At 40.9% G+C, this 26,997-nt stretch overlaps 1 protein-coding gene across 4 annotated transcripts; it reads right to left on the bottom strand.

Moving 5' to 3' along the window:
• Window positions 1–26,318, bottom strand: ZKSCAN5 (zinc finger with KRAB and SCAN domains 5). Of its 4 annotated transcripts, none has more exons than XM_036278701.1 (7): window positions 26,276–26,318; window positions 24,355–24,872; window positions 17,027–17,162; window positions 9,987–10,069; window positions 9,572–9,707; window positions 4,777–5,385; window positions 1–1,672 (listed from the first exon to the last, which is right to left on the bottom strand). In XM_036278701.1, exons 2-7 carry the CDS (start codon window positions 24,766–24,768, stop codon window positions 561–563), a joined length of 2,490 nt encoding a protein of 829 aa, XP_036134594.1. In that variant the 5' UTR covers window positions 24,769–24,872; window positions 26,276–26,318; the 3' UTR covers window positions 1–560. The 4 variants fall into 4 exon arrangements, with proteins under 4 accessions (XP_036134594.1, XP_036134593.1, XP_036134595.1 ...); XM_036278700.1 differs by lacking the exon at window positions 26,276–26,318 and adding an exon at window positions 25,134–25,606 and having other exon boundaries at window positions 24,355–24,875; XM_036278702.1 differs by lacking the exon at window positions 26,276–26,318 and adding an exon at window positions 25,134–25,606 and having other exon boundaries at window positions 4,963–5,385; window positions 24,355–24,875.
• Between the last annotated feature and the right edge of the window lie 679 nt (window positions 26,319–26,997).

Here is a 26,997-nt window from a genome sequence, read left to right as displayed (position 1 = left end):
TCTGCCAAAATATAAACAAGTCAATTTTTTTTCAAAAGGTTTAATACTTATGATGGGAACAATGACTGGTGCCTCCTATTGGCTAGGATAATCATTTCTAGGGAAGGTTCACTGGAGGTACCAAAATGAGTATCATGCTGAAGAGTTCTCTCTCTCTACCTGTGCTCTTCCCTGAATAGATAAGCTGTCAAACAAGGCAGAAACTACAAATAAAACTAATGTCTACTGTATTCACGAGGCTTTTCCCAACGTCAATGTTCTGAGATTCAAATGAAGAATAAATGCCATCTGAAGGCTTTCCTTCACCTACCACATCCATGGGTTCTCCTTTGTCTACATTCTCAAGCATGAAGATGCTAATGAAAGCATTTCTCCTTGAGAAAAGCAAATAGATTATCTATTGTTTTCCAGTGTTCCTGAATTCTAACTGAACTTCAACATATCTGTAGGTTTGTTAAGCTGGAGAAATTGTTTGAAGTTATTCCTACATTCATTATAGGAGTAGCGTTTCTCTTCAGGAAGGCTTCTCTAAATTAAGAACTGTGCTATGACAGAAACATTTATACATTTAAGGTATTTATGGACTCTGTCCTCTCATGACTTCTCAGATGTTTGAAGAGGCTACAACTCCAGCTGAAATTCATTCCACATTCCTTACATTGAAAGGGTTTCTCACCAGTATGGATTCTCTGATGTTGATTAAGATGTGACTTCAGAGTAAAACCTCTGCCACATTCATTACATTGATGGGATTTCATGTTGGAATAGGTTTTTTGACATTGTTTTATGTGGGAACACTGACCAACATTTTCTCTACATATATCACATTTACAGGTTTTCTCCGCAGTATGAGTTCTGTAATGCTGAATAAGGTCAGAACTATAACTAAAGGCTTTGCCACATATATCACACTTATAAGGCTGCTCTTGTAACTCAATCTTCTTATCTTCAATCACTGTTAAATTCCAACTATATGCTTCCTCAGAAATGCCATTTTTTTCATTTTTCTGACCCATGTGGAGCACTTGATGTTCAACGAGGCTAACATACTGAAAAAAGATTTCTCCACATTCATGACACTGATGGGATTTCTCTCTAGAGTGAAGTCTCAGATGCCCAGCAAGGTGTGAACGCCTCCCAAAGCCTTTCCCACACTCATTACACTTAAAGGGTCTCTCCCCACTGTGCACACTCTGATGCTGAACAAGATGAGACCTCACTCTAAATGCTTTCCCACATAAATGACAGGTATAGGGTTTTTCACCAGTGTGGACTCGCTGATGTTGAGTTAGGTGCACACGTTGATTATAGCTTTTGCCACACTCATCACACCTAAATGGTTTCTCCCCAGTGTGTATTCGCTGATGTTGAATAAGATGAGCGCTCTGAATAAAGCTTTTTCCACATTCATTACATTTATGTGGTCTCTCTCCTGTGGAGGATTTTTTGTGGACGTACGTGACTTCATTGAAATTTGTCCTCTTGGAAGAGGGTTGTCCTATTATCTCTTTCATGGGAATTCCCTGCTTTCTATCCAACTTGCCTTCTCCAAAATCTTGAACTTGAGAAACATTTTTTTGCATTCTTCCAGATAGTTCCAAGTCTGCTTCTGAAAATTCTGAAATCTTCTTCTTAACATTCAATTTTGTATTCTTACTTCTTTTGTCACTGCCTGAAAAAATAAAGAGGAGATGCAAATGTCATCACTTCTTTTATAGGAAAAAAAAAGCTGTCAGGAAAAACAGGATAATCAAATGAAAGTATGATGTAACAGGAGTAACAAAGGGAATGCATGTATGTACTTGATGTCAACAGGAATAAAAAGAACACCGGTATTTGTCCAGTGAAAACAAGACAAACAAGAGGCTTACTGAGAAGGGTGATTGGAATAACTGAAATTAGGCATTCACAAGAATCAGCAAAACGCTTTTATTATATGGTAAGAAGAGATAGGAATTCTGAAATGGGAGAAGAGATAGAAAATGTGGAAGGGGTAGGGACTCCAAAATGGGGTAGGCAGACAGAATGAGAGAGAACAAAAACACACAATTAGATGGTGAGAACTGACAAAAACAGGAAGAATGAAAAGTAAAGAATTATAAAGGGGATATGGTGTTGGAAGAATACCTGATTAGGAGCCAAGAAAAAGGAGAAATGAGCCAGTATAATGTATTGTCAAGAGGGTAGGTAATATATCAATCTCTGCTCTCTTCATCCTTAGCCTACACTCTAGCCTCAGATTCCTTCCCACAGCACCTGATACATGTCCTTTGGAAATGCTCATCACCTTTAATGTCTGCTACTCCCATCAGCTCCATGAGGGCATGAACTACATCCATTTGGTTTACTGCTGTATCCCAAGCACTAGAAGCTCTCAATAAATATGGCTAGATGAGCATATAAAGTATCCCTCCTTTGATTAAAAAAAAAAATGGAGGAGGTAGGTGAGTATTAACTAGAAAACTAGTCACAAGAATGCAGGAAAGACATGAAAGACACTTTTAAAGCAAATGCTTTCCAAGACCAGAGTCCTATTGGATGGATTTCCCCAATAAGGCAGTCACTAAGTAGAATGGGGTAGAACTGGCTGAGCCCAACCCAGAACTTTCAAGACTATGAATTGCCCTGGCCAGTGTGGTTTAGTTGGTGGGAGCATCATCCTGTGCACGGAAGGGTCACAGGTTCAATTCCCAGTCTGGGTACATACTCAGGTTGCGGGTTTGATCCCTGGTTGGGGCACATACAGGAGGCAACTCATTGATGTTTCTTTCTCTCCCTCCCTTTCTCTGGAATCATTGAAAAACACCCTTGGGTGAAAATAAAATATAAAAATAAATAACAAGACACAATGAACTACATAAACTTCTACTCCATGACAGAAGAGGTGGCAGTGGCTGTTAATGTGAATGACAAGTAGCTGGACTTGGGGACATCAAAGGCATAATTTAAAAATAAACACTTTAGCCAGTCTTAGAGTTTTCTGAAGAATGTTAATAAGAGCCTTTAAGTTCACAGCACAGTTTATGATAATCTCATCCTTATATAATTCATTAAGTAGATAAGATGATAAGTAAACAAATAACACTCACTCAACAATATTCATAACCAAATTAATGAAAATAAAAACAGCAAAGAGCCCTGGCTTGTTTTGCTCAGCGGTTAGAGCACTCTGCAGACCAGAGTCCCAGGTTTGATTCCCAATTCCCAATCAAGGGCACAAACCTGACTTGCAGGATCCATCTCCGGCCCCAGTCAGGATCCTGCGGGAGACAACCAATTGATGTGTTTCTCTCACATCGATGTTGCTCTCTCTCTCTACCCCCCTCCCTTCCTTCCACTCTCTCTAAAAATTAATGGAAAAATATCTTCAGGTGAGGATTTAAAAAAAAAACAGCAATGTATTATCTTCTGCTTATTCAATTTGTTAAAAAAAGTTTTTGATAACCCTGGAAGAAATTTAATACAAATGATACTCTTTTATGTGGTATAATTTTTTTAAAAAAAGCAATTTAGCCCTGGCCAGTGTGGCTCAGTTGGTTGGAGCATCATCCTGTGCACTGAAGGGTCATGGTTCAATTCCCAGTCAGGGCACACACCCAAGTAACAGGTTCAATCTCCCTGGTCAGAGGCAGTATGGGAGGTGACCAATCAATGTTTCTCTCTCACATCGATGTTTCTCTCTCTCCTCCTCCCTTTCTCTCTAAAATAATTAACTGATTAATTAAATAAAAGAAAAGAAAAATAAAAAGCAATTTAGCAATATATATCAAGAGCCATGAAGATGTTTTTGGCCTTTCATCTACTGTTCCCACTTCTGAGCATGTATTATGAGAAAATAATCCTCAATACAGAAAAAGGCATAAGCAGTTATCAGGACAAAAGTGAAAATTTTAGAAGTTCAACTGGGGAATAGCTGAGTAAATTATGATGTCTCTACACAATGGCAGTGTATCAAAAATAACAAACAGGAGGGCCAAGCAACATTTAAAAATGCATATGTTTAATTGTGCCCTACAGTACAACCGTATAAAAACAGGTTTATGGCCCTGGCCGGTTTGGCTCAGCAGTTAGAGTGTTGGCCCGCAGACCAGAGTGTCAGGGGTTCGATTCCAGTCAAGGGCACATACATTGGTTGCAGTCTGGCCCCCCAGCCCTGGCTGGAGTTATGTGGGAGGCAACCAATCGATGTGTCTCTCTCATATGGATGTTTCTCTCTCTCTCTTCCCCTCCCACTCTATCTGAAGACAAATGGAAAAATGACCTCAGATGAGGGTTAAAAAAAAATAGACTTATGAAAAAGGATAGAAGAAAATATACTACATTGTAATAGTTATATTAGTTAGGATGGTAGGATTATGTGTGATTTTTCCCTCCCAATTTCTTTCCTCCAAACTTCCTGTCTATCATTTTAAAATAAAATAAGTGAAAAAGTTGGAAAAGGGGAATAAGCAAGAGAAGCCAATTCCTTATTTACTACAATAGAAAGTCAATAGATAATGTCTAAAATTGATGAGTAAAGCAAAAGAAGAATTATTTAAAATATAGAATTACCAGAAGAAAACAGAGCTCAAAGCAAATACTTCTCGGGAAAGGAAAATTGTGGGGATAGGGGCAAGGGCATAGGGTTTTGCCTAATTTGACAACTGAAGTATAAATAATAATAAAATAGACTGTAATCTTTGCCCCTTCCTACCACTCCCATTGTTACAACCCATCTGTTCTAAGATAAAATTTTTTGTCTCCATTTATTCTCCGATACAAACTCTTCACACATACATCTTTGGGATTTCTCTCTGAAGTGACGCTTCAGGTGCTCAATCAGATGGGAGTGCCGACCAAAGTTTTTCCCACATTCGGTACATCCATAGGGTTTCTCTCCACTGTGCACACTGTGATGCTGGACAAGGTGGGAGCTCACACGAAAGGCTTTTCCACACACTTGACATTTATAGGGTTTCTCACCAGTGTGGACTCGCTGATGCTGAGTAAGGTGCACACGCTGGTTATAGCTTTTCCCACATTCACCACACTTAAATGGTTTTTCTCCAGTGTGGATTCGCCGATGCTGAATGAAGTTTGAGGCTTGAAGGAAAAATTTACCACAATCATTACATTTGTGACCTCTCTCAGCATTTGTGTTTTGCTTATGGTTAATGTCTGTGACGGCACCAAGATCTCTTTTCTGGGAAGGTTTCTGCCTTGACTTCTCCACACTGGGGTTTACCTGCCACCTTTCTGCCATGCCGTGAAGGTCATTGACTTCTCCAAACTCTTGGCTTTGGGGAACATTTCTTTCAGTGTTTCCTGATGTCATCCAGTGTGATTTGGCTTCATCAGAAATCTGCTTTACTATGAGTTCCATATTGTCATTCTTGGACTTGCAATCTGAAATAACAGAAGAAAAATGGAAAATTTAGCTATTTTCTGCATTAGAAGAAAGAAATTGACTAAGGGATATAGAATAATTATATGAAACTAACATGAGCATGACTTTGTAAAAGTCATTTTAACAAAGCTATGTGATTATGTTGGGTTAAAGAATATTTTAGCAGGAAACTAAGGTTAAAGAAGAAAGAACTAGCAAGAATGGTTCAAACAGATGAGACTGGGAGAGTAATCATTCTATTTAATGAAGATGTAATCCCCTTGGTATGTTACTTACACAGAGTATCTGATTATGAATACCTGAACAATATGAACTATTTTTAATCAAATCTGATATTGAGCTATGCAGCTAAGCCAGTCTTAAGCTTCCTCTTCCTGTTTAGTCATAGCTTGGAGAAGAAAGAGGATATTTCTAACTCTTTCAATCCCCAAAGAATCTGAGTGTGGAATGAATTAGTCTAAAGGGGAAAAAAGGCATTCTTTCTATACCTAGAGAAGACCTATTACTGTCAGGAAAAAAGGAGCTAGATTAACACTCAATAGTCATTGATGAATATAGATGTTTAAGAGACTGCAATCAGTTCCCTATGTAACTGAATTAGCAACATATACTTCACTCAAAACAGACATTTAATATGATTTGAAAAGACAAATCTTCAGTACTGAACAAAAATAGGGAAAATTATTTTTTAAATGCTAGAGAGAGAGAGAGATCATGGCCTATTGAGAACTTTATAATAAATTTTTTTGTTTTCAAATGTGACATAATAATATAATAAGAGCTAACATTTGCTGAGTGCATACTACAGAGCAGGCGCTATGCCTTTAAGCACTTTACAATTTTATGGCATTTAATCCTTACAACCCTTCGAGGTAGATACTATTACTATCCTTTTTTGATATAGTGAGTTCTCTTCCTAAAAAGATATTTTAATAGTAGAAACAAACAAATACAAAAAATTCTATCACAAAACTAGACTTTTTACATGTTTTTTCCTCCCCCATTTAACTAGGCAAGTAATCCCAGCCATCAAAATATTTTTTTCTTTGATTCACAACTACTTATGCTCACACATTTATTATTAGAACTCTCTCCCATTCAACAAATCAAACAAGCTCATGGCTTTGTTTTTTGGGAGGTGAATTTGAAAAATATCATTAGCCCACCCGGCCAATACAGCTCAGTCAATTAGGCATAGTCCCATGGACTGGGAGGTCCCAGTTCAATTCCCAATCAGGGCACATGCTGGGTTGCAGGTTCGATTCTCTGTAGGGGGCATACAGGAGGCAGTCAATCGATGTATCTCTTTCACATCAATGTTTCTCTCTCTCTAAAAAAATCAACAGAAACAGTCCAGCTGGTGTGGCTCAGTGGTTGAGCATCGACCCATGCACCAAGAGGTCGCTAGTTTGATTCCCAGTCAGGACACATGCCCAGGTTGTGGACCAAATCGTCAGTGGGGAGCATGCAGGAGGCGGCCAACTGATGATCTCTCTCATTGATGTTTCTATCTCTCTCTCCTTCTCACTTCCTCTCTCTCTAAAATCAATAAAGAAAAAAAAAAACTTGAAAAAAAATCATGAAAAGACAAATACCACATGATCTCACTTATATAAGGAATATAATGAACATAACAGTCTGAGGAATACAGTAGACCCAGACACACGGAAGTAGGGCACAGACTGACATCCCTCAGAAGAGGGGATGGGAGGGTGGGGGGGTGGGAAGAGATAAACCACAGAACTTATATGCATGTATGCATGACCAATGGACATGGACAACTAAGCCGGGGACGGGGCGGAGGTGGCGGGGGGGGGGGGGGTGCCAATGGGGTAAAAGGTAAAATATCTGTAACAAAAAAATAAATAAAAATTCATAAAAAAAAAAAAAAATCATGAGCCCAATGCACCTCATTGGTGCCCTTTTCCAGAGAAGAAGATTATACAGGTTGTTATATCAGTAGGCTTACAGATTTGCTTTTATCTTCTTTCCCTGCTTCTCCTCCATGTACATGACAAGCTTTCTGTTGATTCTCCTGGTTTATTTGTATATTTTTTCAGGAAACTCAATAGCTCAGTTGAACTCACAGCTCAATGTTATGCCCAGCTGCTGAGTTACACAGTGTGTGTGTGTGTGGGGGGGGGGGGGTACAAAAATACCCAATTAGGCAGATTTGGTGCTTTATAAATTCATGCTCTTCACCCTCACTGGTGCCCTGTCTAGAACTCTATGTTTCTAAGGTTTGTTCATTTCCAACTCATTTTTCTCAGCAGCTACATTAAAATACTTCCATTATGAACTCCAAGATATATCAATGTATTTCAAAATAGAATAGTATATGACATGCTATCATTTGCACAAACTTGTATATACACAGAATATGTTTGGAGATACAATCAAGAAAATGATAATAGTCACCACCTCTGTGAAGGACAAGGAAACTGAGGATCAGGGGTAGGTGACTCAATTTTCATTTTGTACCCATTTATACACTATTTGAATATTTTTTACTATGTGCATGCATGACCTTTTTAAAACCAAAATTCTCCACTGCACTCACACCTCTACTCCACCACCTACTCGATCACCTGCTCACTCTCAGCAGGTGACTTTGTCTCCTATTTCAAGAAGGTCAAAGCTATCCAGTCAAGAACTCCTTGAATAGCCTACAACCACAACTGAAAAACTTGTTGGCAGCCTTATTCTTTCATCCTCTCCTCATCTCACAATGGAAGAGATGTCTGTCTCCCTAGCCAAAGTCAATCTTCCTTCTGTAACCTGGATCTCACCATGCATCCTATTTTCCAGGGACCTCCCTACATCAACTATATGCTCTTCATTGCCCCAACATTTCAAACTCACTCTACTAATTCTTTTCCAGTAGTATTGAGTAGGATTAAAACTTCTCTGATAGTCCTGGCTAGTTTGGCTCAGCAGTTAGAGCATCGGCCTGTAGACTGAAGGGTCGTGGGTTCAATTCCCAGTCAAGGGCACATACTTGGGTTGCAGGTTTGATTCTCAGTCGGGGTCATGCAGGACCTAATCAATATGTCTCTCTTACATCAATGTTTCTCTTTCTTTCTCTCCCTCCCTCCCACTCTATCTAAAAATCAACGGAAAAATATCCTCGGGTGAGGATTAACAAAAAAACAAACAAACAAAAACAAGAACAAAAAACCTTTCTCCTTAAGAAAAATAAACATGCTAAAATAATCCATCCATCTAAATCTATGTATTCATTCGGTGACCAGTTCTCTTTCTCTTCCCCTTTATAAAGTTCTTGAAAGTTTAGCTACAAGAACTTTCTCAAATTTCCTCTCCTTTGCAATCTTCAATGAAACTGTCTCTTGTTCCCAAACATCCCAGCCATTCCATGGAAACAGCTGTTTCCAAGAATCATTTACTTATTTCTTAAAATCTCGTTTCTAAATATGATGAATTTTTTTTTTTAATCTTGACCTTTTTTGATGCTGTCAGGAACCTACTGGCATGAAAATAATCTAATATGGCTATCCCAGAAAAGTTAAGGAGGCAGAAACCACTAAACATGTTCTTAATGGAGAACAGTATACTGAAGTTGTAAAAATTATGTAATAAAGAGATGGATAATGAGAAGAAAATAATCAGAATTTAAAAGTGCTTGGAGAATGGTATATAAATGTACATGCCAACAAGGCAAACATCATAAAACAGGTAACAGTGATTTGAGAATGGTAACAGAGTGAACGACTAGCCATCCATGAATTGGAAAAGAATGAATGCCACTGATACATTATAATAACTACTATAATAAAGTTTTTCAGCAAAGTGAGATGCTTTCACAAATGAGAATTATTGTTAAGAATTATTCAATCTGTCAAGTAATAGAATACAATAACTACTATAAATTTGTTAAAATCAAAACCTGTTAAGTTTCAAGCCTTTTCATTTTAAAGTAGTAAAAGACAGTATTTGCAAATACTATCCCCCAAGCATTATCAGTTTTCGGTCATACCCTTATTATGATGGAAATAATCAGAATAAATTGAATAAGGGGGGAGGGAGTTAATTTATTCTTTCACAGAAAAAAATAAGCTACATCATACCACTTAAAACATACATGCTTTTATAAGATGTACTAGAAATATTCTTTGTAAGTTAACAAAATTAAGATGTCCTGATCAATGCAGACAAAATAAGTCTTACCCATGGAGGTAATACTCTCATAATTCTCCTTCCTGTCATCCCTATAGAGAGACTTCTGGGACTGGTCCAAATGTCCCCATTCCTCCAGGATGAAGGAAACAGCCACATCAGCCACATCTTCAATTTTCACCAATGTCTGAAACATGAGATCTCCACTAAATTCCCATTCCCTGTGTTCAAACTTGGAGTGAGGGAAAGAACTGCAAGCATTAAGGAAAGAAATAGGAGGGACTTTGCTTCAAAGAGGATCGGGGAGTACTGGGTAGAACAGAAAAAGACATTAAAGTACACACCCAAGGTGGACCTGGTCTCTAGTTAAAGAGACAGAACTCCTGATAAAGACTCAGGATTAAGGCAGCTACTTCTCTGATAATAGACATGGGTCCTCATTGCAGGCACAGGGACGCCAGCTCACCTGGGACCCAGTTGAGAGAAGTGAGGTTGTCAGCTCCTGGCTGTCCTTCAGGGGAAGGGAAGAAACTTGGAGAGCAGGAAGGGCTGAGGGTGGAGAAAAAGAGGTGTCAGTGAAAATATCTTTGCCCAGCTCTGATTGCCACCATATTCCACTTTTGGTCAAGAATCTACAGTGGTGCCCTGCCACATCAAAATCAAATTCTTCCGCTTGGCTCTCAAGACCCTCGACATTCTAGCCCCTCCCACACTTACCCTATATTCACCCTTCCACCCAAAATACTAGACTCCTTGCTTTGGGGAGTCTAATCCCTGCTGCCGACCTCAGATTGTGCCATTCCCCTATAAGGATGAGTTCTGCTCTACCAAGACCAAACCTAACCATCTCAAAGAATAACCAAAGTCTCACAGCTTCCATGGATCTGAAGCACTGCCTAGAGCCCAGGGCTTCTCAAGTTTTAATGTGCAAACAAATCACCTGGGTTTCTTGGCATAGAGCAGATTCTAGCTTAGTAGATCTGGGGTAGCCCCCACATTTTACATTTCTAACAAGCTACCAAGTGATGTTGGTGCTGCTGCTCCTTGGACCACATTTTGATTAGCAAGGCCTTAGTCCACATGCTCTCCCTTCAGGGAATTACTGTGGTTGGTTTATAGTCAACCAGTTCGTATATATTATTAAGCCTACACTGTGTATTATAAGAATAGGCAGATAAAACAATTCTTGCCTTCCAAAATTTCACTAACGGGGAGGACAGACATGTTAGCCTTACTTACTTCCAGAATAAGATAAACTATGAATATTTTACTTAAAGTTCACCTTGTAGGAACACAGAAGCAGGGGCACCTACAGAGTGGAGAGAGGAAGGTGGGAGCATCAGAAAAGACTTTCACAGGAAAGGGATGGGGTGAGGCAAGGGGAAGGGTACTTTGCAAGTAGAGTGAATAACATGTGCAATGCTTGGAGGGTCTGATCTCTAGATGCTGGTGACTATCTGACTCTGCTGTCACCTCTGCTTGTTTTTTTGTCAAGATTCATGGTGCATCCAGATCTCACTGTCTCTGTGGGACCCAACTTGAACAAATAACCTGACAGTTTAGACCTTGCTATGGTTTCCTCAGTCCTGGAGGCATATATGTATATGTAGCTTGCTTCTGTCCAAAGACTAGGAAGTAATGAGCAATGACGCAAAAAGGAGATAATGGTTACAGATGAAAGACAAAAACAGAGTCTAAAACAAGGAGTGTGGCTAAAGAGTCAAAAGAGGACCTAAAGAGCCAGCTGGTGTGGCTCAGTAGTTGAGCGTTGACCCATGCACCAAGAGGTCGCTGGTTCGATTCCTAGTCAGGGCACATGCCCAAGCTGTGGGCCAAATCCCCAGTGGGGGGCATGCAGGAGGCAGCCAATCAATGTTCTCTTTCATTGATGTTTCTCTCTCTCTAAAATCAATAAAGAAAAAGAAAAAAAGAGGACTTGAAAAAAGGGGTGAATATAGTCTATATTTGAACAGTAATTTTGAATATAGATTATATTCCAATTATAATTGGAATTATTATAATAATTACATTCTAAATAATTCCACTTATTTTTTGAAGTTCCCAAGAAACTATGGTTGGTTAATAGTCAACCAGTTAGTATATATTATTAAGCCTACTCTGTGTGTTACAAGAATAGGCAGATAAAACAATTCTAGCTATCAAACTGCTATCAAAGGCATGAGGCAGCATCCTCCAGTATATTAAAAAAAAAAAACCACAACACAGTAATTTTGTTGGAATGAAGAAACTGGCTAGGGTCCGGCAAACAGGACAGAGAAGAGAAGCAGCACCTAGGAACAGAAGAAAAGAGTAACCTGATCTAATGAGTCTCTGCAAGTAGAGGGAAGATGACATAATTTAGGGACAGGATTCTGCACTTGAGAGGGCCTGGTGGTAAATCAAGGGTAGGACAGCTCAGAATGGGATAAAAGTGTAGATTTAGAGGGTTAAAATTCCAACTTTGTCACCTAATAGCTTCGTGACCTTGAACAAATTACTTAACCATGTTACAGGCCTTAGCTTCTTAATTTCTAACATGAGGATAACAGCAATACCTACTCATTCCACTGGGTTAGGGTGAGCATTAACTCTTGGTATACTAACTAGGTCTATTAGACAAAATTTTGGGTTTCTGTTTTGAACACTTTTAGCTATTTTTAAAGACTGAAATTATATGACTTTTATTCCTTTAGAGGCCTTCTGAAGAACAACAAAAAAATTAATTTTAGTATTATTTAAAAATATAATAAAATTCATTCTATCTTATAATTTCTATATGGATCCACATTCGACACTTTAAATTTCAAATACAAAATGGGGTCTGAGTGATCTTATTTTTCTATATCATGAAATATTTTTCGGAGTTCTGGTCAAGATGGAGGCATAGGTAAACGCCGTATCGCGTCAACCACATCAAAGATACAACTAAACTACAGAACAAACATCATTCAAAACCGCCTGAAATCAAGCTGAATGAAAGTCCTACAAGTACGAAATTAAAGAAGCAGCCACATCGAGACTGGTAGGAGGGGTGGAGGCGGATGGGCTGGTCCCACACCCACGTGTGGTGGATAAAAATCAGGAGGACACCTTGGCTGAGAAGGTCCTCCCTGAGGACTGAGGGGTCCCCCTCCCACACTAGGTGCCCAGCTCAGGGTTTCAGTGCCAGGAAGAGAATCCCCATAACTTCTGGCTGGAAAAACCAGTGGGAACTGAGGCTCAGGGAGGCTGAGGTGGCTGGAGCCCCAGGCAGCTCCTCTTACAGGGCCCGCGCATGGACTTACTCAGACTCTCTCCCTCTAAGCTTGGAGAGGCAGCTCGAGAGGCACCAGAGACATACAGGGAAGAACTGAGCTGTTTGGCACTGGAGTGAGGGCTGGAGAGGGGGCTTTCTCCAGGACAGACATGCTGTCAGAGGCCTTTGTTCCTTTGGTGAGCCCTTCCCTGGGATGGCAGACAGCCACCAAATCTAGGACTCTAGCAACCTGGCTCATACTGGTTGCCCCACCCTGGTGATTCCCTGAGGCCCCACCCCACCCAACTTTCAGGCCCACCCAAGCTGTTGCCAGGTGGTTAACCATAGGATTGGCCTGTCTTGGATCCTGCTTCAGGTTTTCCTAAATTCTTTCAAACAAGCAGCATCTGGTCTCAGCTAGCCCCATACCTCTCATTAAGTAATACATAGAAACAAACACAGGGAGGCAGGCAAAATGAGGAGACAAAGAAACAGGTCCCAAATGAAAGAACAGAAAAAATCTCCAGGAAAAGAACTAAGCAAAATGGAGATAAGCAACCTAACAGATGCTGAGTTCAAAATACTGCTTATAAGGATGCTCAGTGAACTTAGTGAGGGCCTAAAGAGCATTAAAAAGGACCAGTCAGAAATGAAGGATGCGCAGTCAGAAATGAAAGAGGCACTAACTGAAATAAAGAATAATTTACAAAGATTCAATAATAGAGTAGGTAAAGCCAAGAAGCAAACCATTGATTTGGAATATGAGGAAGCAAAAAACACCCAATCAGAACAGCAAAAAGAAAAAAGAATCCAAAAAAATGAGGATAGTGTAAAGAGCCTCTGGGACAACTTCAAACGTGCCAACATTCGCATCATAGGGGTGCCAGAAAGAGAAAATAGAGAACAAGAAATTGAAAACCTATTTGAAATAATAATGGCAGAAAAATTCCCTAACTTGGTGAAGGAAACAGACATACACGTCCAGGAAGCATAGAGAGTCCCAAACAAGATGAACCCCAAGAGGCCCACACCAAGACACATCATCATCAAAATGCAAAAGGTTCAAGATAAAGAGAGAATCTTAAAAGCAGCAAGAGAAAAGCAGTTAGTTACCTACAGGGAGTTCCCATAAGACTGACATCTGATTTCTCAAAAGAAACTTTGCAGGTCAGAAAGGAGTGGCAAGAAATACTCAGAGTGATGAAAAGCAAGAACCTACAACCAAGATTACTCTATCCTGTAAAGCTGTCATTTAGAATCGATGGCCATATAGAGACTTTCTCAGACAAGAAAAAGTTAAAGGAGTTCATCAACACCAAACCGTTATTATATGAAATGTTGAAGGGTCTTTTTGAAGAAAAAGATAAAATATATGAGCATACAAAATGGCAATGAATACATATCTATCGACAATGAACAGGAAGAACAGAAACATTCTCGTAGATACAGAGAACATTTTGTTGGTTGCCAGATGGGAGTGGGGTCGGGGGAATGGGTGAAAAAGGTGAAAGGATTAAGAACACATTGGTTGCTAGACTGACAAACCTCAAAGGGAAAGGGGTTGGGAGGGGGAATAAACCAAAGAACTTATATGCGTAACCAATGAACACAGACTACAGTGTGGGAAAAGGTGGGAGGGGGGTGGGAGTGGGGAGGAGGGGGGTCAATGGGGGAAAAATGAGAAACATCTGTAATACATAAGAAAAAAAATAAAAGAAATAAACATCGTCTAAGCAAAAAAAAAAAAAAAAAAAATGAATTGGGTTTAAATTTTTAAAAAAAACAACATTAACATTTTTCTATTTCATCATCCGAGAAATTAATTCATTTTTACTAGTCATCATTCATTAATTATTCCCAAAGAGAGCATAGAAGACTAAAATAATAAGAAATGAGAGGAGAAAGAAAGGATCATACAACAGTAAAATACATCATCATTTTTCACTATTCCCAAAGTATTAAATACATTATGCAGAGTTTGGCATCATCTTCAAGAAGGTACAAGACTATTGACACCTGCTTTTAGCTTTCATTGAGCATAGTTAAGAATTCAGAATTTTTCATTTTCCACCCATATTGGCAAAGAGAAAAAAATATGCAGAAGATATTCCACCATTATTAGATGAATGAGGATGAAGAGTGACAGAGAGCAGCGTGCTCTCTAACACTAATGATAAAACTGAAAGTATAAGGGAAATCTTAGAATGAGTCTACAAATGATAATATCCTAGATGAATTTTCTCAAACTCAAGAATCAATAATAAACACTCTATTTTTAATTTCATAAAAAGAGCATGACCATCTCATCCAGTGAGTCATTCAAAGGAAAGGACTTCATCATGCAATATTTTGCAACAAGATTCTTGACCATCTCATTTTGCTAAAAAGAAAGTATTAATTTTGTCAAAGAGACAAGTATTATGTGACAGTATTCTTTCACTTTTTAATGGTATTTATTATCAAAATGTACTTAATACAAGGAAGTTTAATTCTTATTAAAATCCCTTTAAAAATTATTATTATCCTTTGATTCTTTTGTATATTATGCATAAAATGACTTAAACAAAAAAATAGTCTGGCCTGTGTGGGTCAGTGGTTGAGCATGACCCATGCACCAAGAGGTCACCGGTTCAATTCCCGGTCAGGACACATGCCACATGATGTGGGCCCAATCCCCAGTGCAGGGCATGCAGGAGGAAGCCAATCAATGTTCTCTCTTATCAATGTTTCTATCTCTTTCTCCCTCTGACTTCCTCTCTCTCTCAAATCAATACAGGAAAAAAATTTTTTTTAATAAAATAAAATCCACTGGCCCCAGATGGTAAGAGTAAAGACTGTTGTTTCTGGTACATTGAAGGTTAAATAAATTCCTACAACTAAAGCTTAGAACTCCTGACACACAGTAAGCACCACAGAAGTCATAACTGCTGCTGTAGCTGCTCTTATTATTATTACCACAGTGAAAGGAAAGTTGGAAGAGATTAGAGCTATAGGACATGTCAAGTGAAACGCCTGACCAGTAAGGGGAACCTGGAAGAAAGCCTAGGGCCAAACAGGAAATGCAGGTTCACAATTTCTAATCCATAATTCTGAAATCCCGAAGTTCTAAACACCAAAGGTTTTTTTCATGAAGTTAGGCATTGAACTAATTTGACAACAAAACCTGACCAATATGTGAAGCTATTCAAAGTTTATTTAATCTGTTACTGTAAATATACATACATGTCACTACTGAAATATTAATGTGTGTGATTATGGGGTACTGCCTCAAATCCTGTTGGTAGTGTAACATATGGTATATAAATCACATTACCTTACTAAATCTGAAAAATTCTGAATTCTAAATTATATCTGACAGCAAGAGTTCCTGGTTAGAGATTATAGGCTTGTGTACATATAGCATCAGAAATAAGATAAACTGTTCACTTTTCTTCCTTGATATATCTAATATAGGTTAATAAAATAGACAGGGGTGGGAGGAGAGAAAGAGAGAGAACAAATGCTCTAAAGGTCATGGTGAAGCACTGCTTGAAATAAGACTTCAAGGTCACCCAGCCGGTGTGACTCACTGGATTGACCATCGTCCCATGGACTGAGAGGTCTGGTTCTATTCCCCATCAGGGTACATGCCCAGGTTGTGTGCTTGATGCCCTGTAAAGGGTGTGCAGGAGGCAGCCGATTGATGTTTCTCTCACATCGATGTTTCTATCTTTCTCTCCTTTCCTCTCTCTCTCAAAATTCAATTAAAACATACTATTTTAAAAAAAGACTTCAAGGTGAATGAGCAGCCTGCACTGAATGCAATTAGGAACCAGAAAGCTTTTTTTACATAAACATTAAGACGACAAAATCTATGAAAAAGTTGGGAAACTCGTGAAAAAAAATTATGATATTTTGTTTCTTTCTCTCTCTTTTTTTTTGTGGTACATGCCCCTAGCGGGAACCGAACCCGGGACTCTCTGGTCCGCAGGCCGATGCTCAACCGCTGAGCCAAACTGGCCAGGGCATGTAGATCTTTTAACAATACCTATAAAGTTGTCATCATCTGCATTACTTTTGAATAGAACTGTACAGTTCCTAGCCATCCTATAAGCTGACTCTCTTAATACCAGGGACTCAATTCTAGGTCCCCAGACTGTCCCAACTTCCAGATTCTGCTGATTGGAGAGTGGCTGCCCAACCAAAAGTCTTTCTCTTACAAACACTGCCTACCCACATGGCCAGGGCCCCCACGCTCTAGCCACATCTGCTTCACCAAGTCAGATACCCACCCTTTTCTTCCAGATGAGGCTTCTGTGGCTCTTGTTCAGGCTGGGGGTCCAGAGCCAGAAGTTGGTGACTGAAGGACTCCTGCATAGCTCCCGTTGGCACCATCTTCTGAGAAAGGACTTCAGGACAGGCCACAATCTAACAACCACAACCACACCAATCAGTACATTACCTAGAAGGCTATTTAAAAATCCAGTAAATTCACGTTATTCATTTGTTCCTATAATAAATATTTAATGTGCGTCTATAACAAGCCAAGCACTAATACAGTGGCTTAATAAACACAGTTTATGTCTAGCTGAAGACCTCCATTAAACATTTCAACACACAAATACATACATAATCACAAACCATGTCATGTTATAAAGGAGAAATGCCATGAGACAGATCAGATGAGACCTACTTTAGATTGGGTGGTCATCGAAGGCTTTTCTGAGAAAGTGTCACTTAAGTAAACACCTAAAGGATGAAAGGAGCCAGCCAGGGGAAAAGTAAGAAGTTTTGAAGGCAGAGAGTACAATATAAGCAAAGCTCTCTGGCAGAAAGCTGATATTTGCTACAGCCAAGGAATCTTAGGTAGGCCAGTGTCAAGTTTAGTGAAGAGGGAGAGAAGTGAGAAAGGAATTTGGAAAGGTCTATTATAGGATTCAGGAAGTCACACTTGGTTCTCCAGCAGACCAACACTAAGACTGGAGCTAGTTTATATCTGGTGTGCCACAGTCCTCAATTCTTCTGTTCTTGGCTCTTGCTCAACCCTAGGGTATACACAATTACTCTGCCACAACCAGTCTCTAGAATCTGCCTATTCTGGAAGGTACTAGCTCAGCAGTAACCTTGCAGGTAATAAAATCCTGCACTGATCCTGGCCAATGTGGTTCAGTGGTAGAGCGTCGACCCAAGCACCAAGAGGTCACCTGTTCAATTCCCGGTCAGGGCAAATGCCTAGGTTGTGGGTTCAATCCTCAGTGCAGGGCATGTAGGAGGCAGCCGGTTGATGTTCTCCCTCGTCTATGTTTTTATATCTCTCTCTCTAAAAATAAATATATAAAATACATTTTTTAAAAAAGAGCCTGCACTAACATAGGGTCACCATCCCCCTTTTCCCTCCTTTATGGTTTCAAACACTTTAGATTTTAACCCTCCTAGTACTGGCAAAATGTGGCACAGGAATTACATTAACAGGCAGCTGCAAAACAGTTGTGGCAAATACTCTCTTTGAAAGTTTGCATCCTTGCTGACCTGCTCAGAACAGAGTTAAGATGATGCCAAGTATTTCAAAGGGCACCGTGGGCACCAGAGAACCAAAGCAGTCTGTGATGTTCCCTGAGATCAGGACAGAGAAACCAAGGAGAAAGGTTAAGGATAAAGCCTGGGAAAAGGTTTGCAGAGACAAGAACTGCCTGGAGATAAAGTTGAGGAAAAAACGTCAGGGATACAGGAGGCAGGCAGAAAGTCAAAGTGTGCTGTGGAGGCCCATGGGAAATCCCCTCTCTGGGCCTCAAATCCTGACTACCACTAAGAAATGATTGTTCTCTGTGTCCCTTCCAAAGATGGGCTGCATATCATACTGAAAGAGGTAAATGTGTAATATCTGCTGTAAATCCTCTATTAAAAAATGCTTTTTGGCCCAGCCAGTGTGGCTCAGTGGTTGAGTGTCGACCCATGCACCAGGAGGTCCCCGGATAGATTCCCAGTCAGGGCACATGCCCAGGTTGTGGGCCCAATCCTCAGTGGGGGGCATGCAGGAGGTGGCCAATCGATGTTCTCTCTCACTGATGTTTCTACCTCTCTCTCCCTCTCCCTCCATCTCTCTCTCTAAAATCAATAAAGAAAAAAAATTTTTAAATGCTTTTTGTTTTAAGCTATACTTTTGAATATTACTAAAAAAAATAGGAAAGTTTGTCCATTAATGTCCCAAATTAGATTTAAAAAAAAAAAGTAATAACTAGATGTCCTAAAAGCAATAGAAAGGTTCAAACATTCCCAATTGTAGGACAATCATTTAAGAGAACTGCAGGGTCTCACCACAGGTCAGCAGCAACTCTCTCTGCTGCCCGCTTGCCTCATGGAGTGCGCTAAGCTGAAGAAGCTGAGGATGTTCTGAAATGCTAAAGTACCCCTTACCCAGAGGTAAAGAATAATGAACTGGTACGTTGCAATGAAGTGTAATGGCTCTGAAGAATAAAGGAAATTCTCTAAATAGCTTCAAACTCTTATAGACCAATAATCCCATAAGTTTTATTCTTTGCTATAAAGAGAGAATTAAAGTTTAAGAGAGTGTGAGCCTAGTAACAAGAGGAAGGTAGAAGATCAGGTTTTAAACAACTAAGAAAGTACAAGAAGCTGTTAACATAAAGATGTCGATCCTGCCCTGGCCAGTTTGGCTCAGCAATTAGAGTGTTGGCCCAAGAACAGAAGGGTTGCAGATTCAATACCCAGCCCCTGTCAGGGTCTCTCTCACATCAATGTCTCTCTCTCTCTCCCCCTCCCTCCCTTCCACTCTACCTAAAAATCAATGGAGGGACTTTTGGTCCAGATGGCAGCGTAGGTAAACACAGTATCAAGTCCTCCCACAACCACACCAAAATTACAACTAAACTACAGAACAATCATCATTCAAAACCACCTGATATCAAGCTGAATGGAAGTCCTACAACTAGGAAATTAAAGAAGCCACATCGAGACTGGTAGGAGGTGTTGAGGCGTGGACGGGCTGGTCCCACACCCACTTGTGGTGAATGAAAATCAGGATACCTTGGCTGTGAAGGTCCTCCCTGAGGAGTGAGGGGTCCCCCTCTGACACCAGGCCACCAGCTCAGAGTTTCAGTGTTAGGAAGAGAAGTCTCCATAACTTCTGGCTGTATAAACCAGCAGGAACTCAGGCTGAGGGAGACTGAGGCTGCTGAAGCCCCAGGCAGCTCCTCTTAAAGGGCCTGTGCACGGACTTACTCAGACTGCTACCTCGGAGGTCTAGTGTGAAGGAGACAGCTCGAAAGGCACCAGAGACATACGGGGACGAGCTGTTTGGCATTGGGGCAAGGGCTGGACAGATATGCTGTCAGAGACCTTTGTTCCTTTGGTGAGCCCTTCCCCAATGAGGCCGGCAGACAGCAGCCATATCTGGGACTCCAGCAACCTGGCTCACACTGGTTACCCCACCCTGGTGATTCCCTGAGGCCCTGCCCCACCCAACTTTCAGGCCCACCCAAGTTGCTACCTGATGCTTTACCATAGGATTGGCCTATCTTGGATCCTGCTTCAGATTTTCCTAAATCCTCTCAAACAAGCAGCATCTGGTTTCAGCAGCCCCATACCTCTCATTAAGTGGCCCCAGGCCTGGCACTAGAAGCAGCCAGCCTTGGTTCACAACTTGGCTTTGCCTGGGCACCTTCAAGCCCAGCACAAGAAGCAGCCATCTACAGATCACTCTGCAGCTTATGCCTGGTGGCCCTGGGTAGAACACAGGCAGTGGCTGACCTGTCCCAGAGCCAGCACACCCAGTGGACAGCTTCAGAACACTGCAAAGCACCACCACCCAACCACCTCCACAAGTGACATACTCAAGGAATGGACTAAATGGGTACCAGAACCTTGCTGAAATAAGTCTTGCTCTGTATGGTGGGCCCCTGCACAGCTGATCCTCCAAGTTGTCAGAGGTCGGTGGATAGTGGGCACAGACAGTCCTTGCAGCTGATCAGCCTGAGTAAAACCCTTTCATTGATGTGCCAACAGCAACCAAGACTCAGTTACAACAGAAGAGTGTAAAGTCCACACGAGGGGTGCACCTCAAGAGCCCAGATGGGAGACCAGGGAGGCTGTGCCACTGTACTCTTCAGGACACCTACTACAATAGGCCACCCTATGAAGCCCAGGAGACATAGCAACTCTACCTAATACACAGAAACAAACATAGGGAGGCAGCCAAAATGAGGAGAGAAATAAATATGTCTCAAATGAAAGAACAGAACAAACTCCAGGAAAAGAACTAAATGAAATGAAGATAAGCAATCTAACAGATGCAGAGTTCAAAACACTGCTTATAAGAATGCTCAATTACCTTAGTATGAACTTAGTGAGGGCCTCAAGAGCATAAATAAGGACCAGTCAGAAATGAAGGAGTCACTAATTGAAATAAAGAATAATTTACAGAGATTCAAGAGTAGGTAAAGCCAAGAAGCAAACCACTGATTTGGAATATAAGGAAGCAAAAAACACCCAATCAGAACAGCAAAAAAGAAAAAAGAATCCAAAAAAATGAGGATAGAGTTAGGAGCCTCGGGACTACTTCAAGCATGCCAACATTCGCATCATAGGGGTGCCAGAAGGAGACGAGAGAGAACAAGAAATTGAAAACCTATTTGAAACAATGACAGAAAACCTCCCTAACGTGGTGAAGGAAACAGACATACATGTCCAGGAAGCACAGAGAGTCCCAAACAAGATGAACCCCAAGAGGCCCACACCAACACATCATCATCAAAATGCAAAAGGTTCAAGACAAAGAGAGAATCTTAAAAGCAGGAAGAGAAAGCAGTTAGTTAGTTTACAAGGGAGCTCCCATAAGACTGTCAGCTGATTTTTCAAAAGCAATTTTGCAGGCCAGAAAGGAATGGCAAGAAATATTCAGAGTGATGAAAAGCAAGAACCTATAACCAAGATTACTCTATCCTGCAAAGTTATCATTTAGAATCGATGGCCATATAAAGAGTTTCCCAGACAAGAAAAAGCTAAAAAAGTTCATCACCACCAAACCAGTATTATATGAAATGTTGAAGGGTCTTCTTGAAGAAAAACAAGATCAAAAATATGAACATACAGAATGGCAATAAATACATATCTATTGACAATTGAATCCATAAGCAAAATGAACAAGCAGAACAGAAACATTCTCATAGATAGAGAGAACATTTTGTTGGTTGCCAGATGGGAGAGGGATTGGGGGAAGGGGGTTAAGAAGTACAAATTGGTTGTTAGACTGACAAACCTCAGAGGGATGGGGTAGGGGGGTGGGAAGAAATAAACCAAAGAACTTATATGCTTATATGCATAACCAATGGACACAGACAACAGTGTGGAGAAAGGCATGAGGGGGGTGGGAGCAGGGAAGAGGGGGTCAATAGGGGAAAAAGGAGGAATATCTGTAATACATTCAACAATAAAGAAAAGTTTAAAAAACCAACAATAAAAATCAATGGAGGAATATCTTCAAGTAAGGAGTAACAAAAAAAAAAAAAGTAAAAGATATTGATCCTCCCTAGATTAATATATAATTTCATGCAATCCCAACAAAAATACCAACAGGATTTCTGGGGTAGTGAAAACTAAATAAGTAATTCTAAAGGTCATAAGGAAGTAAAAAAAATATTGAAATGTAATTTGGAAGAAAGGGTAACCCTATCATATACCAAAGGACTTCATAGAGCTCAAATAATTAAAATATTAATACATGAACAGACAGTGAGATCAATAAAATAGAATAAAGAGACCACAAAGGACCCAAATACATGCAGAAATTCGGTATGTAATAAAGAGGCAATTTAATGAGAGAGGGAAAAGGTGGATTACAACTTACTGGGCCAACCTGATAAATATCTGTAAAAAAATAAAGTTGTAACCATACCAAAATGAATTCCAGATGGATCACTTAAAAGAGTAAAATAAAAAATGAAGAAAAAGCTATGAGAAAAGTTTCTTATAATATTGTAGTGAAGAAGGCCTTTCTAAGAATGGCACAAAACCCAAAAACAACATAACTGATTGCACAAAAATTAAAACACCCTGTAAAGCAAAAATCTCCAAAAACAAACAACAACACAGAAAAATAACACTTGCAATTCAATGACAGACACAGTCCTCACTTTTTCAAATAGGTAAATAATATAAACCAATAATTCGCAATAAAAGGGTGTAGGCATAGCCCTTTAAAATATATACTGTGGCCCTGGCCAGTTTGGCTCAGCAGTTAGAGCGTTGGCCTGCGGTCCAGAGAGACCCGGGTTCAGTTCCCGCTAAGGGCACGTATCTCAGTTGCAGTTTGTCCCTGGCCCTAGTCATGCGGGTGGCAGCCACTCGATGTGTACCTTTCATGTCGATGTTTCTCTTTCTCTCTCCCTCCTACTCTATCTGAACAAAAAATGTCCTCAGGTGAGGATACAAAAGAAATATATATATATACTGTGGCCCGGCCAGTGTGGCTCAGTGGTTGAACACTGACCCATGCACCAAGAGGTTGCTGGTTCAATTCCTGGTCAGGGCACATGCCCAGGTTGTGGGCCAAGTTCCCAGTGGGGGGCATGTAGGAGGCGGCCAATAGATGTTTCTATCTCTCTCTCCCTCTCCTTTCCTCTCTCTATAAAATGAATAAAGAAAAAAAATTTTTTAAAAAATATGTACTGTGGTCAAACTCACTCATAAGAGAAATCATAATAAGAGAAATGCATTAAAATTGTACAGAACTGGAACACTGCCTCTTTCATACTGGCAAAAATCAAAAAGTTAGATAATGTTATCAGACTGTAGAAAAAAATATTTCTTTCATACATTGGTGTTCGGAATATACACTGGTATAACCTCTAACGAGGGCACTCTATCAACACCTGTCAAAATTACAAATGCATATGGCCCCTGAGCCAACAATTGGACTTCCTAGCATTTAATCTACAATTAATGATGTATGTAAAGATATTCACGCAGCAAATTTGGTTGTAGTAAAAATTCAGAACCAATCTAAAGGAACAACTTAAATGGCTCTCAACAGAAGTTCAATTATGGTATATACATCCATACAATAGAATATAATGCAGTTTCAGAGTGAGGTCACTCTATCTGTACTGACACGAAACAAACCAAGCTGTAAGAAAAAAAGCAAGAGGCAGAAGTATGCAGTGATTTGAAAACATTTGTGCTTCTTTAAGCATGTCATATACCTATATGCTTATATATACAGAATACAGTATAACTGTAAGGATATACATGTATCATATAAATGGTTGCCTCTGGTGAGAATAGGCATCTGGAGACTTAGGGGTCAGCAAAATTTACTTTTCATTACAACCTTATGTACCTTTTTAATTTGTATCATGTCACACAAAAAATAAATACAGTAATTTTAAAACTAAACAAAATCGCAGACTGTCTTCTCCAGATTAACACACTGGATACTGCTTCTCTTTGCTGGAGTGGCAGGCAATCTCCACAGTGTACCTAATCCCAGGAGAACAAAAGAATATGAATTAAGCACCAGAGTGTTAAGGAGCTCACCCCTACTCAGCAGCTCCTTAACTTTCTCCCTTTCCTTCCTGATTGCTCTAATGTCTCCTCTTCCACTCACCTGTTGTCTGCGTTCCTCTAATTCTCGCTGTATATTTTCTACCACAGCCACAGCCTCTTCTCCATTTTCTGGATGATGTTCTCTCACCCAGGTCTGGAACTCTTCAGGAAGGATGGTCAAAAACTGCTCCAGCACCAATAACTCCAGGATCTGCTCCTTGGTGTGTAACTCCGGCCTCAGCCACTCACAGCACAGCACCCGAAGCTGGCTGAGTGCCTCCCGAGGACCTGATGCCTCATGGTACTGGAACTGCTTGAAGCGCTGGTAAAAAGTCTCAAACACTGGTGGATTGTACTCCTGCATCCAGGTGCAGTCTTCTTCTTCTACCTTCACTATTAGAAGATCTTCTTGTTCTTGTGAAGTCTCAGCTGGAGGGTCCAAGTCTATAACTTCTCTAGATTCTGTCATTATCATTCCAAACTCAGAGGGATCTCTCTCCAGTTTAGCTGTTTTACACTGGTCAAATCTGTTTTCTGCTCTTTAATATCTTCTGAAGGACACGTTCATTAGTGTGCAACCTACTGATATATTGAAAATTATTATTAGCAAAGAGATGACAAAGAGGTCATTTATACTAAAGATGACCACTCAACAGGGTAATTCACTTAAAATATGAACTGCAAGGCAGCTGTCACTCCACCCATAAAATATTACTAGAGAATATTTCCTACATTTAAAAAAATGTAAACGAGAGCCATAAAAAGCTGATATCAGGCCCAACCAACAGTTTTACTGGTGAAGAACATTAAATTTCATAAAAATAATAGTACAAGACTTACTAACTAGTCCAGATGTAGTCGCTCCTTCTCTCTACCATTACGTCAAACTTAAGTCAGAACAGGGATCAAAAACATTACAATGGTCAAAATTGGTGCTGTCCTTCAAGCCACAAGGGCCTGACAGACCAACGGGAGACTTCATTGGTCCCGAAAAGAAGCAGGGAAATAAGTACAGATTTGGACCTGGATTTCTCGGAACCGACCCTGACACCGTACACACGGAGACCGGCCCAGCGAAGGTTAGGGGCAAGGCCCCCGCCTGGACACAAAGCCCATTCCCTTTCCTCAAGGCTCCAGCCTCAAGGAACTCTACTGGAAGACCGAGCTCCCACAGTCAGGGCTGGGAAGGTCGGTTTCTTCTTACAAATGGAAAACCGAAGCCGACACTTCGCAACACTTGTTCGCCGGAAGTAAGCAAATCCAAGCTTTCCCCAGTCCATCAGGGTTGAGCCATAAATCCAACCCCCAGAGCACTTCCGAGTCCTCTCTAGGAAACCCGGAGGTCCTAGCCTCACAGCGGGCGAAAAGTGCCCGCCCCCGGCCCCGCCCTGAAAGGGCTGTGGACCAATCGGCAGGGAAATGGGGCGTCGGCCAGGGAACCCAGTCGTAGGTCCTTAAACACGGAGCTGCACGCCCACCAAACCTCAGCGATAGGGGCACTAGAGCCTTGGAGAAAATGGAGCCACTCTCCTTCCCTACCCCACCCCAAGCCATTTAAACAGCCCGGGCTAGCTCCACCGGTGTGGCTCAGTGGATTGAGCGTCTTCCCATGGACAGAGAGGTCGGAACACATGCCCAGGGTTGCAGGCTCGATCCCCATTGGGGGGTGGGAGGTTGCAGGAGGCAGCCCATCAATGTTTCTCTCTAAAAAAAATAAAAAACACATTTAAACAACCCGGGTTCCTCCTCTTTCTTTGGAGCGCAGGCAGGGGGCGGGGTCCTAGGTGTCCCGAGCAGTTGCTAAGGCGACAGTTGCTAGTATGCGATTTGCCATGACCCCACCCTCAACTCCGTGCACCCCAATACGAAGTAGGGTCCATACCTTCCTGTGAGCCCACAACTCTCACTTCTCTAATTTTGAACCCTTCCGTTTCTTCACGAGAATCTCACAACTCCCGCACCCCGCCTCCAGACACACCCACCTTTACCACTTCAGTCGGCCGGAATCTCCGGCGTTAAATCGCGAGTCCCGGGAGCCAGCGGCTACCAGGACTACATCTCCCAAGAAGCGCAGCGCGGAACATGCTCGCTAACCAATAGGGCCGCGGCTCTCTTTTTAGCCTCGGTCTCGCGAGCCTATCAGAATGCGGGCGAGCAGGGAGGTGTTTCCTCGGGCGCCTGGGGTCGGAAGGTGATGTGTGGCGAAGTCTGATGCCCTCCTGGTTGGAGAGAGTGGGTGCTGGAACTCTGGGCTTCTTCAGCCAAGGGGATCCCATCCTTAATCATTTCTCATTTTTTTACCCATTTACAAAACTGTTTGACAGGCAAGATAAGAGTCTCTGTCGCCACTCTTACACGTCGCCAAAACGAGGCATTGGTCTGTTTGTATATAGATGTGATAATACCATGCTTTTTTAATTTATTGAGGATTAAAAATTGGTTTTCATATATCCTAGGGTGAATGCTCCCAATTGTTTCTTTTTCAAATATACTTGCTTCTTTATTTTTCCAAATTAACATTAGAATCGGTTTTTCTACTTCCAGAATGAAATCTGTATTGAGATAATTTTTAAAATATGTTTTATTTATTTTTTTAGAGAGGGGAGAGAGATAAACATCAGTCTGATGTCTCCTGCATGCCCCCCACTGGGGATCAACCCTGCAACCCTGGGCATGTGCCCTGACTGGGAATGGAACCCGAACC

Source organism: Molossus molossus, unplaced genomic scaffold (assembly GCF_014108415.1).
Source record: "Molossus molossus isolate mMolMol1 unplaced genomic scaffold, mMolMol1.p scaffold_m16_p_3, whole genome shotgun sequence".
Taxonomy (NCBI): domain Eukaryota; kingdom Metazoa; phylum Chordata; class Mammalia; order Chiroptera; family Molossidae; genus Molossus; species Molossus molossus.
The sequence above is the reverse complement of the archived record's forward strand: the minus strand, read 5'-3'. Positions and strand labels throughout refer to the sequence as shown.